Raw genomic sequence first — 13,722 nt, forward strand, 5'->3', positions numbered from 1 at the left:
TTTCTTTACATGCAACTTTTACCTGGATATAGGAAACAGAAAAATCTACCACCTCCCAAATGTTGAAAGCAAACCGCCTTCCCGCTAGTTGTGTAACTACACTATGTAAGTGTGTACATGAAAGCACTTCATCTTTGTTTCTGCTGTCACCTTGTTTCACTGGGCAAAGCAGAAAGAATTCTCTAGCAGGACAACCCTAACACAGCAAAGGAAGAATGTTCTAACAATCCAATTACACTGCTGTCCACAAGGGTGACGTTTGGAAGCTGTGCATGACGAATGCACCTTGGGGGCAGCAGGACCTCCCATTACAACAAAACTCTCTCTCATTGGTAAGGGTATCCAGTCACACCCATTTCCCAGAAACAAAAGAGAAGAGGAGCAGGCTGGAGAGACAGTACAGAGAGGAAGGTTCTTGCCTTGCAATGCCTTCAGCCGGGTTCGATCCCAAGCACTGCAAAGGGTCCCCAGGGCCCCACCAGGAGTCATCCCTGAGCACAGAGCCAGGAGTAAGCCCTGAGCACTGTCCAGTGTGCCTCCCCCCCAAAAAAAAAATCAAGAAAAAAAAAAAAGATTGTTCAGTCCTCCAGCACAGCCCCCCAGGGTACTACTGTGAAGATGCACACCATAAGGTGAAAGAAAATAGAGGCTAGTACAAAGGCTTCAGAATTCCTAAGTTTTGCTGGCTTTGCCATCACTCATCTTTCTCATCCCTGGTGCACTAGAACAAAGGGTTGCTGGCGCCATTTGGACTTCCACCCCAGGAAAAGACACCTGTGAGTGGTCCTCAAAGGTGGCCCAAGGTCAAAGGTGGCTCAGGAGGAACCTAAGGATGGCCCAGGCCCGCCGCACACGCACCTCTCAGTTTGTACATCTCCCCGTTGGCAGCATACACGACCAGCATGTGGGGCGCCTCATCGCTCAGGGACACGATGGCGCCCGACAGAGCCAGGGCGCCGCGGGGTTTCTGGTGTTTGCTCTGCTCGTTCACGAAGTACTGCAGGAGGCCCGCCTCGAAGTCCAGCACGAAGTACCTGTGCAGAGAAAGCGCAGGGCGTCAGCTCTCTCCCCAGTGGCTCCTCCAGGACATCAGCTAGCCCGAGACAGGACAGCAGTGGAGACACGTGGGTTGGGCTGGGGTGGTCTGGGTGATCCCCAGCACTGTAGGGCCTGAGTCCCGGCATGTCGCATACTCAGACCCTCACACTGAACCACCCACATGGAACTACCCATAAAGGTTCCCAACACTGAAAAAAAAATTTATTTTTTTTTACTTTAAATAAGGGCTGAAGGGGCTGGAGTGATAGCACAGTGGGTGGGGCGTTTGCCTTGCACGCGGCCGACCCCGGTTCGAATCCCAGCATTCCATATGGTCCCCTGAGCACTGCCAGGGTGATTCCTGAGTGTATGAGCCAGGAGTGACCCCTGTGATTCGCCGGGTGTGACCCAAAAAGTTAAACAAATAAATAAATAAATAAGGGCTGAAGAGATAGTACAGGGGTGAAGGCATTAAACCAAACCCCACCAGGAGTGACCCACATCTGGTCCCCAAATCCCACCAAGAGTGACCCCCAAACAAAAATTGTAATTAATACCCACTTCCAAAGTCCAAGTCCCAGAAAGCCGGGTCCCCTTTATGCACCCACACCCTGGATTCCAGTCCCCGAGGAACAGCACTTCAAACCCCCAAGTCAGAGGGGGTCCTCTGGGCGAGGGTCCAGAGCCTCAGGCTTGGGTGTGTGACCCCACTCCTGCTTCACAGTCAACCTCAGAACAGCAGCGTAGAGCAACGGGGCCATGCCCTGACCAACATGCTCCTCGAGAGCTGGACTTGGCCAAGCCCACACCATGCACCAGTGCGCTGGCCCGGAGCTCCCTTCCTGCCAGGGGCCTGGGGCCTGTGAGGAGTCCAGGATACTGAATCACCAGCAGGGAACTAGAAGCTGGCAGGCCACCCCTAGGAAACTGTCCGGCAGGCGCTATCAGCTTGGGGAGCAGTTACCGTCAGATTCTACATCCCAGGTGAAACAAGAGGAACTGTGCTTGGCCCAAATCACCCGGATCTCAGGAGCCAAGATTCTGGCCATTGTTACTCAGGCTCCTTCAACTGGGAGGCAGCAGAGATAAACCTTTCTCCACCAGAACAGGGAGTCTGCATCCCAGACACAGATTCCCTGTGGCCTCCAGGCTCTGCCCAACACCCTCCCACATCCTGTCTCTCCTACCCACCCTCTAGCCTCCTGCTCCACCCACACCAGCCTCTTCCTCTCCCTCAGTCACCACTGAGCTGCCTTCCCTTCACCCATGCTGTTCAGTCAACTGGACTCCTGATGCACACCAAGAGATTTTCTTTTTCTTGTTTTGGAGTCACAAAGACTCAGGGGCTACTCCTGTCTTAGTGCTCAGGGATGGCTCCTGGCTGTGTTCCGGGATTGCTTCTTGCTGTGTGCAGGGGACCATACAGTACTGGAGATGGAACCTGGACCTCCATCATTCAAAGCTTCAGCCCGCTGATCTCTCTCAAACTCAGGGCCATACGTGTGTTTGACCACTTGCAGTTATCTCCCTGGCCCAAGGGCATACATTTTGACAGTCTAAAAATTATTAGCACAGGCCAGATATAGCACATGGGGTTAAGATGCTTGCCTTGCAAGTGGCTAACCTGGCTTCAAATTCTTAGCACCACATAGAGTCCCTAAAGCACCCCCAGAAATTATCCCTGAGCACAGAGCCACGAGTGAACACTGAGCACTGCTGGGTCTGAGCCAAACCCCAGCCCTTCCCTCCCAACAAAATAAATAAAACTTGTTAGAAGTATAAAATAGCAACTTCAATACTATTGTAAATGAGAATGAAAAGAAAATTAAAACACTACTTCAAGAAATAAAAAAGGACACGAGGAAATGGAAACTCTATCCCCTGCTCATAAATTGGGAGGATTAGCACCACCAAAATGGCAATACTCCCCAAAACATTTTACATATTCAATGCAGTTCCTATAAGGATACCTTGTCTTTTTTTTTAAGAAATATATCAAATACTCCTGAAATTTAAATGAACAATAACTCTCCCCAGACCCCCAATAGCTAAAGCAGTCCTTGGGAAAAAGAAGATGGAAGGTATCACTTCCACCAAATTCAAACTATACTACAAAGCAATAGTAATTAAAACAGCATGGCATTGGAATAAAGTCAAGCACAATTTTTTTTAATGTAGGAGTACTGATTTTTATTCAGCCATTGATTATGCTGATTGAATTGGGCATGAACTCCACGTTACCTTTTTTTAATTTTTTTTTAAATTTTAATTGAATATCCGTGAGATAGACCATTACAAAGCTGTTCATAATTAGGTTTCAGTCATACAATGATCCAGCACCCATCCCTCCACTGATGTACATTTCCCACCACTAATGTCCCCTGTTTCCCTGCTACCATCCCCCACCCCCCTCTATGGGAGGCACTTTCCTACTTGTTCTCTCTCTCTCCTTTTCCTTTTGAAGCACAATTTTTAAAAGTTCAACTTTTTAAGAAAAAAAGATTGTTAGCAGCCTACAACAACTACTAGATACATCTCCTGAATCTGGGCTTTGCTCTGATACCCAAGTGCATGCTCAGTAGATGTGTCTCCTCACACAGTTCAACGTCATCTGAGATACAAGGCACATGCACACTCCATCAGTCACAAATCAGTCACAAGGCAGTTGAGGAAGGAAAAACGAAGCAAATGTCTGGTGCAAGTCTGAGAAATACGCTGCATGCTGGCCCTCTGCCTAGAACTAGGTCCTCTCTGTTTCTTACCCTAATTTCTCAGTCTTCAGAAACAGGGCACATACCACCAATTTGAGAAGCTTCTCCTGCCAGATCAAAATAGTCCTCCCACTAGCTCTCATCACAGCTTACGTCTGTCCTTGACGGCCCCAACCCCATTGGAGTCGACACTTGCAGGATCAAGTTCAAGGTCTGTTTTCTCCACGAGGCACTGCCCACCTTGAAGATCTGTGCTGGCCACCCAGGGCCCAGCATAGAGCCTGCAAGTGACTTCAGCATGAAGGTTAACACTGGCTCACTGATGATGAGAAAGCGCTTCCAAATTTCATGATGGAAAAATGCTGCCAAAGCCCCTGATTCATGGGAACTCATGAGATGATGCCAAATGTTTTCACGTCTCTGAGACATGCCAGACTGAATGAACATGAGTCAGGCCTGCTACCACACACTCGGGAGGCTTCCCTGCGTTGACATGAAGTTGCACCACATTCTGCACAAGGACGCTGGGCTCAGCAGGGCAGGGTGCTGGGATGAAACGCAAACAGCAATAGAGCTGGCTACGAGGCCAGCAAGGCCCCTAGCAGTGCCAGGTCTAGGAAGCTGGGCAGTGCGGTGAGATCATGCACCGCCCCCTAGGAAGGCCCTGTACTTATTAAAGACATAAAAGCATGCTTCTCTCCACTCATCTTTATTCTTCCCTTCAAAAGCTGCTGAGTTGTTAGAACATTGAAATGTATGAAGCTGGGATCAGAGCGATAGTACAGCGGGTAGGGCACTTGCCTTACATCCAGCTATATGGGTTTGATCCCCAGCACCCAAGATAATCCCCTAAACCCTTCAGGAGTGATTCCCTAAGCACAGAGCTAGGAGTAATCCCTGAGCACTGCTGAATATGGCCCAATAAATATCAACCAGGAAAAGAAAAAAAAACAAGTGTGTGTGTGTGTACACAGCTGTTGGAAGCTGACCTCTTAACTAACACAACTGTAGGGTGCATATTTTCCCCTAAGTCTATATAACCACCATAAACCAAGGAGGTCTCCAAAGGGGCTGGAACAATAGTACAGCGGGTAGGGCGTTTGCCTTTCATGCGGCCGACCTGGGTTCGATTCCCAGCATCCCATATGGTCCTTTGAGCACCGCCAAGGGTGATTCCTGAGTGCAGAGCCAGGAGTAACCCCTATGCATGGCCAGGTGTGACCCAAAAAGCAATAAATAAATGAATAAATAAATAAATAAATAAATAAATAAATAAATAAATAAATAAATAAAAATTAAGGAGGTCTCCAAAGTTTCACCTTAATTCATTCTCACAATGCCTTCACAGGCATCATTATCCCCACTTTTCAGCTATTTGGATACTCAAGAAACCTGAAATCTAAGCCCTGGTATTTGAATCTGAGAACTAGGCACAGTGCTCCCAGCAATCGCCAGCTCTCCTTGGGTTCTCACAGATGTTTTGTCCCCAGAACTTCTCCCTATTGCCTCTCCTGTATGCTCTTCCTCCCCCCAAGCCCTCCTCCTTTCACAGAACTGAGAGAGCTGAATGCTACTCGTCATGGTCCCAGACAGAGGCTCCTGTCCATCACCTGCCCAAAGCCAGGTCCAGTTGATTAGCACCATGGCTCAATGCTATAAGCCAGGGCAGGAAACCTTTTCTTGCCCAGGACATGTAGATATTTAAAACCTCAGGGGCTGGAGCGATAGCACAACAGATAGGGCATTTGCCTTGCATGTGGCCAACCTGGGTTCGATTCCCAGCATCCCATATAATCCCCTGAGCACCGCCAGGAGTTAACTCCTGAGTGCAAGAGCCAGGAGTAATCCCTGTGCGTCACCGGGTGTAACCCAAAAAGCCAAAAAAAAAAATTACAACCTCAAAAGAGGACCATACAGTACAGGCAGATGCGCATCAGCCACCCACAAGAGGCACGTGTGTCTCTCTATCATGTACAGTGCTAGATCACATGATTTCACAGGTGGCCAGTGAGCCAAACATTCCGTACCACAGCTCTGAAGCTTAGCTTTTTTGGGAAGATTCCGAGCAATGCTCAGGAGGTCAAGGGCCCCTATCAGCTCCATTTAGCAAACCAGGCCAATGCTACTTGGACCCTGTGGTGCTGGGAATACCTCCCCCAACTGGTGTGGGTGCTGGGGGCCTTCCAGGGCTGCATCTGGTGGTGTTCAAAAGAGCATGTGGTACTGAGACTCAAAGCAAGGAGAGTACGTGTCAAGCATGCACCTCACCTGCAGTACTGGTAAGCCCAGCCCCGAACCTTGCTTCTTAAACTACAGGCCATGACCCTATATGAGGTCACCTAGCCGAATATGGGGGTCATGAAAAAACTGGCAGTAGTGAAAGGTTTCAGAACATGCAATGACCAAAGGTTAATTCAAAAATCAACCACAGAGGGAATCCAAAACGTTCGGTCTTACTGCATTCATTTCCCAGGCAAAAAAGGAAGATGGATGGCAAGTTTGAGAGTCCTGCTCTCAACAAGCAATATAAAATAAATTACTGAGAGCCTGCCTGGGAGAGGCTTAAGGGGTAGTTGGGCAAACTAGAGGCAAAAGTGGAAGGAGAGCGCGATGGTGGTGGGATTAGAGTCTGAATATACTGAATGGTTGCAACAAATCATTATGAACAACTTTGCAAATCACAGTGTTATATAAAGTATAAGGAGAAAATTTACATATGTCGGCCTTACCTATTCCATGTATACTCCAAAATATATTAACACAGAATTGCTTTAACAGTGCTATTAATGACAGGTAACACATGATTACTACCCTAACAAGATCCAAGTATAAAATAAAATTCAATGTAATATACTTTAGATTTCAGAGTTGAAAACATATATATATGAGAATAGGTATTTTTATATTTACATAAGTCAAAAATCATATAGTAATCACTAGTTGGCTCTTACTGATTTATTTTCTGATCATCCTATTTACTAGGTTTTTTTTTAAAGGCAGAATCTGGAGAACAGTTTTATTTTTTTATCTTATATTTATTTATTTTTATAAAGTTGTTCACAATATTTGGTTACAGTTAATATTCAAATACCAATCCCACCACCATGACACCTTCCCACCATCAGATTTCGGATGCTTTCATCCCAAAACCCAAACCCCGCCCCCAAAGCAGAACCAAAATAATTTATTTTGTATTGCTTGTTATGACTAATCTGCTAAAAATGATCCAAAAATGTTTCTCAGAGGAAAGTGTGTGGAGATTGTTGTATGTCACCCAGGAGCCATTAAGCCTTCTATAAGAGGTTAGTAACATGTTGAGCCTTGTGTTTATATATATGTATGTATAAATATATTTCCCCCTAAGATTGGTTGCCTTCTACTTTAAATCCCATCAAATGTGGTGTGCTACTCTTGGTGTATTAGTGGTGTAAAGTATGAGATGCCCAGGAACAGACTGACTCATGGTGAGGCTCGTTGGAGAGCAGCCATGAGCATGGCAGCAGTTGAGTTCTGGAGGTTTTTAGCTGCCAGGGCTGGCTCGTTTGGGGTAGGGAGGGCACCTCACCTGCCCCCCTCCAGGTTACCCCTAATGAAACAAGCTGGCACAGGGCCTGGAGGCAGACACAGATTACACCATAGATTACACAGATTACACTAGGCGAATCATCCTGTGCTCTCTTCTGAGAGATTTATTATTGAGTCTCTGGATCATGGTCATTGATGAGATTATGTGGCACCAGAGGCAGCCTGTGGGGGTGACTGCCTAGTGGCAGGAAAAAGGGGGAGATGCAGGGAGGTCACCCAAGCCTGGTTCTGTTGAGCCTGGAGTGTTTAGGCACAAGTCCCGCATACCTGGGTCTTCTGCAGCATTTGCCAAGTCTTAAAGTTTTGTTGGAATAAGCACTGTCCTTCCGTTGCTCATCAGTTTGCTCGAGCAGGCACCAGTAATGTCTTCATTTTGAGATTTGTTGTTATACTGTTTTTGGCATATTAAATATGCCACGGGTAGCTTGCCAGGCTCTGCCGTGCGGGCAGGATACTCTTGGTAGCTTGCTAGGCTCCCTGAGAGGGGTGGAGGAATCGAACCCAGGTCGGCTTCGTGCAAGGCAAACGCCCTACCACTGTGCTATTGCTCCCCAAACAAAGTAGCTGTGTACTCAGAAGCGTTCCCCACACCCTCGGCAGGGAGGTGTCCCCAAGGCCTGGCTCCTGCAGCTGCAGGTTCTTATGAACGTGTTCGACAGCGGGTGGACTTACTCGCTCTGTCACGGAGAACTGATGCGTGTCTGCTAAAATCCTGTACGTGTGGATCTTTGTTGGCACAACCGTGATAAAATACTGGAACATCTGGTTGTGATCCACAGAGATAAAAATAAATTTGTTATGTGCCAAAGGGGGCAGGCTGGGATTGGGAGGGAAACTGGGGCTATTGGTAGAGGGAAGATTACACACTGGTGGTGTTGGAACTCAATGCTTGAAACAACTGCATAATGAACAAATTTGTAAATCATGGTGTTTTTAATAAAAATTAATTTAAAAAAAAAGAAAAGGAGTCCTGCTCTCAAACACCCATTATTTGAAGAAATCTTCACCTCTAATTATCTTGACAAGCCCCTGGCCAGACCAAAGTTATTTCATCCTTTTCCTTCTGTGCTCTTCCTCACATCACTACGATAAAGACATTCTGGTTTTCAGGATTCGTTGGAAATAATCAAGACACAAAAATATGTCACCAAACTGGATACTTCAGGTGCAGCCCCTACCCGGGCTGCCTCCACACAGCCTGGGAACTTGCTGAGAAGGACATCATCCCAGGGCCCGCCGAAGCCCGCTGAGGCAGAAACGCCACAGCAGAGGCCAGGAAGCTGGTGTTTCAGCTTTCAGGAGATTTTGGTGCAGCTGCACTTTGAGAGGCACTAATCACTTGTCATCAACTTTCCCCCTCTTCGGGAAGACCCAGCCAGCATGCAATCCCCACATTTCCTTCTAGTTAAGGAGGCATCGTCTAGCTGAGTTTTTGTACATGGGATGAGAATAGAACACAGACTTGGTGTCTCTCCTCTCTCTCCCCTCTCTCTCTCCCTCCCTTCCTCACTCCCTCTCTCTATTCCCCCTCCCTCCCTCCCTCCCTCCCATCTTCCCTCCCTTTCTCCCTCCCCCCTCTCTCTATCCCTCTCTTTCTCTGTCCTTTCTACCCCCTCCATGTCTCTAGACCCCCATAACAGGCAAGGACCACACTGAGTGAAAAGCGTCTGCTAAGGCAGACCCCAGGACAACCTGAGAAGCATCTTCCCAGAAGCATCTTCCCATCTCCAGCTCCAGGTCTGACTTGAAACCTGTCCCACCCCCACAGTGTGGGGCAAACCCTTCAGGGGAAAGAGCCTGGCTTCCTTGCAGCTGCCCACAGTCCAATTCTCTCCGTGCCAGCACCGCCTTCTCTGGAGGAGCCGCGTGCCCAACATGACCTACATTCAACGTCGCAGTGACAGTAGCTCTGCACGCGCTGCTCCAGGCATGCAAGATAATCCCCACCAGAGCCGGGAGAAAGTTTGGCTCCCCCCAGCACACTGAGTGCCTCCCGCTTCCCATGCCAGGCACTGCACGGGTGTCCCTCATCAACAAAGGGGGAATTTGACATGGGGGGAATGGGAAAAAATTTTGTTGTTGTTAGGTTTGGGGTCCACACTCAGCAATGCTCAGAAGCTACTCCCAGTTAGGCGCTGGGGGACTATAAGAGATAGAGCCTGTGAGCTATCGCTCAGGCTGGGTGGGGATATTTTTTCTCTTTTTGGGGTGTGGGGGCCCACCTGGCAATGTTTAGGGATGAATCCTGGCTCTGTGCTCAGCAATCACCCCTGATAATGCTCAGGGGTGCCTATGTAGTGTCAGGGATAGAACCAGAGTTGGCCGTGTGCAAAGCACCCTGAAGCACCCTGGTACTGTCTCTCCAACCTTCCCCCTCCTATTTTAAATGAAGGGATCATCTGGGTTCAAGCCCTCTAGCCCAGATGGTCCTTTGAACCCTGTGAGGAGTTATTTGTGAGTTCAGACCTAAAAGTAAGTCCTGAGTACTACCAGGTATGATCCTCCCCTCAAAAAATAATTAATTAATTAATTAATAATAATAATAAAGAAAAAAGAAAGAAATCGCATAACAATGAAAGCATCTGGCAGAAAGGACAGTCTCTGAAGGTGGAGCAAGCGTGAAGCCTGCACAGGAGAAAGTGGTCCAGATGGCATTAAGAAGGGCAGTCGTCTGCCGGTCACATCCCCCTGGGAGGAAAGAAATGACATTTGGTCTCCTGCAGAGTCACAGCTTTGTAAGTGGCTGTTCGGGGCTTGTGGCTCTATCTGGAAGTGTCAGCAATTTCATTCATTCCAAATGGGAAAGTCAACCCTACTGTGAGATTAGGCTTCATGAGAGCAAGTGGAATTGCCAAATAAAATCCTCATAAAGGTCTTGCCTTCTAAAGAAACAAATAACACCAACTTAATTCCAGGTCAGTCTTTCAAAAATTCGTCTTTGGATTTTACTTTGCAATTCAATGGACAGTCATTTAATTATATAGAGTGAACAGAATTGATTTCCTATGTTCACAAACCAAAGAACATGCTGCCAATCATGGTTCAATCCTCAGTTACTACATATCGTCCCCCCAGTACCACCAGGGTCACTCCTGAGCAGAGTCGGGAATAGCCCCTGAGCACTGCAGGGTGTGTCCCCAAAACAAAAACAAATACATATTCACCTAAATAGAGTCCCGACTCCCACCCACACCTAAGAAGCAAAATCTTTGATTGTGATGAGGCCGGAAGCTAGGTGCACGCATTGCAAAGTTTTCCTAAAACACCTTAACATAAAACCACAAAAACAGAGCCAGGATAAAAACCCCCGTTGGGGTCTGCTTCATGCTTTTGCTTTTGCTTCTGATTTGTCAAGCCTCCCCAAACCCCAATTTTTCCTTCAGCAAACATCTATGCACCCCGATGTCACCAGCACCAAGAAGAATGTAGGATCAGAGGTGAATGACCTCCTTTTGTCTTGGACTAGGGGAGTCCAGCTCTTAAATCCCTAAAGTGCAGGCAGGGGAGTCCTTGGTGCAGTCCCTCTGGAAGCCTTCCTGAGAAAGCTTCAGGAAAGGGCAAGCCACGTGGCATGGAGCCCCTCGTAATCAGATTGTGCAGAGCACTGCGTGGGCCTTCGGATCATAATCTGATCATTGGCGTGTGTTCCCAGCCACAGAGGCGTCTGCTGCCTGGGGAACCGTCTGAGAAAGTCCAGGTCTGAGTCAAAGTGAGCTAACCCAGGTTGAGAATTCAATCTGTTTTTAAAAACTGGGAGATTTAATATTAAAAGCAAGAGCTGAGACCTGTCCAACAAGGATTAACCCGGCTTTCAGAATATTGCCTCATCGCCTTCTGACTCTTGAGTTTCCAATGCCTGAAGGTGAGAACTTTTGAACTATTTTAAGTGAATCAGAAAATACCCTATGTCCCCTACAAGAAAAAAAAATAAAAAATCCTTCCCACTTCCTGGTTCTTTGGCTGGTCTAACTATAATGACATGAGACAGATTAACAGGAGAAAAAGAAAAAAAAAATTCCATTTCTTAAGTGTGGAAGTCTCAAAGAAATGGGACCTGGAGAAATGACCCATGCAGTCTCCTTTTACATCTTGTAAACAAAGAAGTGAGAGGGAAAGTGGCGTGGCTTGGAGATTAATAAAGGGACAAACTGTTTACATGGGTTTTTAGTTCTAACCTCCTATCTCTGCAAATAAGAATGCTTTCTGCCCTTGTACTCTTCCCAGGAATGTTTTCATATGGGAAATTCACCTCCTGCTGGCAAGAACAAAGGAGTCATTTGTGGGTGTATTTTGGTTTGCTTTTGGAGAGGTCTCCCAGACAGTACACAGAGGTTTGGGGCACACCCTATGATACTTAGACAGCTCAAGCTGGTTCAATGCTCAAGCAAAGGTCAAGCAAAAAGCAAGCAAAGCCCTGCTGCTAAGACTCAGGGGTGCTGGGGGCAGGGGGGCCTCCAGAGCACACCCAGAGGTGCAAGGGGCCACCAAATGCTTAGGACTAAACTCCAGCCCTTGCTCAGCAAAGCATGCACCCCTAGACCCTGAGCTCTTACCGGGCCTGTCACAGTGGAAAATAACGATTTTCCACTGAAGTCACTTAAGTCCCTCAGAGCTAGAGACATAGAACAGCAGTTAGGGCACTTGCCTTGCATACAGCCAACCGAGTTGGATCCCTGGCATCTGATATGGTGCCCTGAGCACCATTAGGAGTAATTCCTGAGTGCAAAGCCAGAAGTAAGCCCTGAACATCTCAGGCAGGGAGGCAGGGAGGCAAGGAGGCAGGGAGGCAGGAAGGAAGGCAGGAAGGAAGGCAGGAAAGAAGGCAGGCAGGAAGGCAGGAAGGCAGGAAGGAAGGAAGGAAGGAAGGAAGGAAGGAAGGAAGGAAGGAAGGAAGGAAGGAAGGAAGGAAGGAAGGAAGGAAGGAAGGAAGGAAGGAAGGAAGGAAGGAAGGAAGGAAGGAAGGAAGGAAGGCCAATAGAGAAGAAATAAGCGCTGAACCCCATCAGTTATATGTTGACAATGAACATTTTCGCTCTCACTGTCAACAACGCAGGGAACTCAGCTGCAGATGCTGGAGAGGGGCCAGATTAGCTCGTCTGGTTTATGCAGAGGAAACTACCTGGATCCTAAGTAGGCTCCAGCCTCAGCTTCCCTACAAGCAAATTGAGTAAGGCTCTGAGCCCCACTTTCCCTGTTCCCAAAGGCACGACGCAACAGAGGAGAGAGATGAGTTGGGAGGAAGAGAATTCACTATGTCCTAGACCGTATTTCTCATCTGGGGCCCACATCTCCTCCCATGCACCCCCAGGATATTCCAAGGGGAGCACAGGTTAAAATCACATAAAGGGGAGCCCATGGCATGAAACTAAAGGGCCACAGTGGGGAAAAAGTAGAATAACTTAGACCAGTGGTTTCTAAACTCACAACTGGGGTGTCACATCTACCCGCGCACCCCCAGGATATAAGAGGCCACAGGTAAAAATCACATAAAGGGGAGCACATGGCATAAATCTTAGAGGATGGGCGGGGGGGGGGGGTCACAGGAAGAAAACAAGGCCAGGAGAGGGCCACAGTGGGAAAATGTTTAGAATAACTCCAGGCCTAGACAACGGTTTCTAAACTTGCTTCCTAAGAATGACCAGGACAGTCAGCCTCCCAGGCCTCTGCCCCAGAGTCTCATCCAGAAGCTCTGGGATGGAAGATGAGGATTTGAACTCAATAAGGTCCCGATGCTCCCGTGGGCCCTTCTGAGAACCACCGCCCCTTGTCTTCCTGCACTGGGTCAAGTGCACAGCCCTGCTGCTGAGGCCCAACTGGACACACAGGAAGCCGGCTAACTCTCCTGCAGGCCATTCCACTAATGCTGCTACTTGAAGATCTGTCTGGTGCGAAAGCAGGACCTTCCCAGAGACCACGTCCCATCCTGAAACGCAGGTGCCAAGGCTCAGGCTCACATTGCTCTCCGTCAGCAGCCTGGCGGACGGGCGACAATGCCAACAATCGGCCCGCATCTGCTCTTTACTGGAGGCACCATGGAAATAGGACTTGGCAAAGACTCACACCTGCTTCTCACCGCGCTCAGCTGTCCCCAGGCTCTGAGACTTGGATAAAGCACGAGGCACACGGTTACTTGCTTAATGGCTTAATGACACTCTATATAGGCCTAACCTTTTGAAGAGGTTAGCATTGGCCCCCAGACTGATTTATAAGAATCGACTCCTTTTATATATGAGTTCTATAACTGGGTCCCTACAATGTGCCAGAGACTGTGACCAATGCTATGAATAGTTGTTGCCAGGGGGGCAGACACGGTCCAGCTCTGAAGGGAATGGCATGGGGGGGAGGCAGGGGGATAACAGTAGCAGAGAATAGATTCATTTCAGCAAAG

At 48.0% G+C, this 13,722-nt stretch overlaps 1 protein-coding gene across 2 annotated transcripts in view; it reads right to left on the minus strand.

Moving 5' to 3' along the window:
- Positions 1-13,722, minus strand: part of OSBPL10 (oxysterol binding protein like 10) — a 299,778-nt gene that overhangs the window by 192,600 nt on the left and 93,456 nt on the right. For both annotated transcript variants that reach the window (XM_055136189.1, XM_004603949.2), the window contains exon 2: positions 859-1,034. In XM_055136189.1, the coding sequence (XP_054992164.1) occupies positions 859-1,034 (176 nt within the window). The remainder of the gene's footprint in view (positions 1-858; positions 1,035-13,722) is intronic.

Source organism: Sorex araneus, chromosome 4 (assembly GCF_027595985.1).
Source record: "Sorex araneus isolate mSorAra2 chromosome 4, mSorAra2.pri, whole genome shotgun sequence".
NCBI lineage: Eukaryota > Metazoa > Chordata > Mammalia > Eulipotyphla > Soricidae > Sorex > Sorex araneus.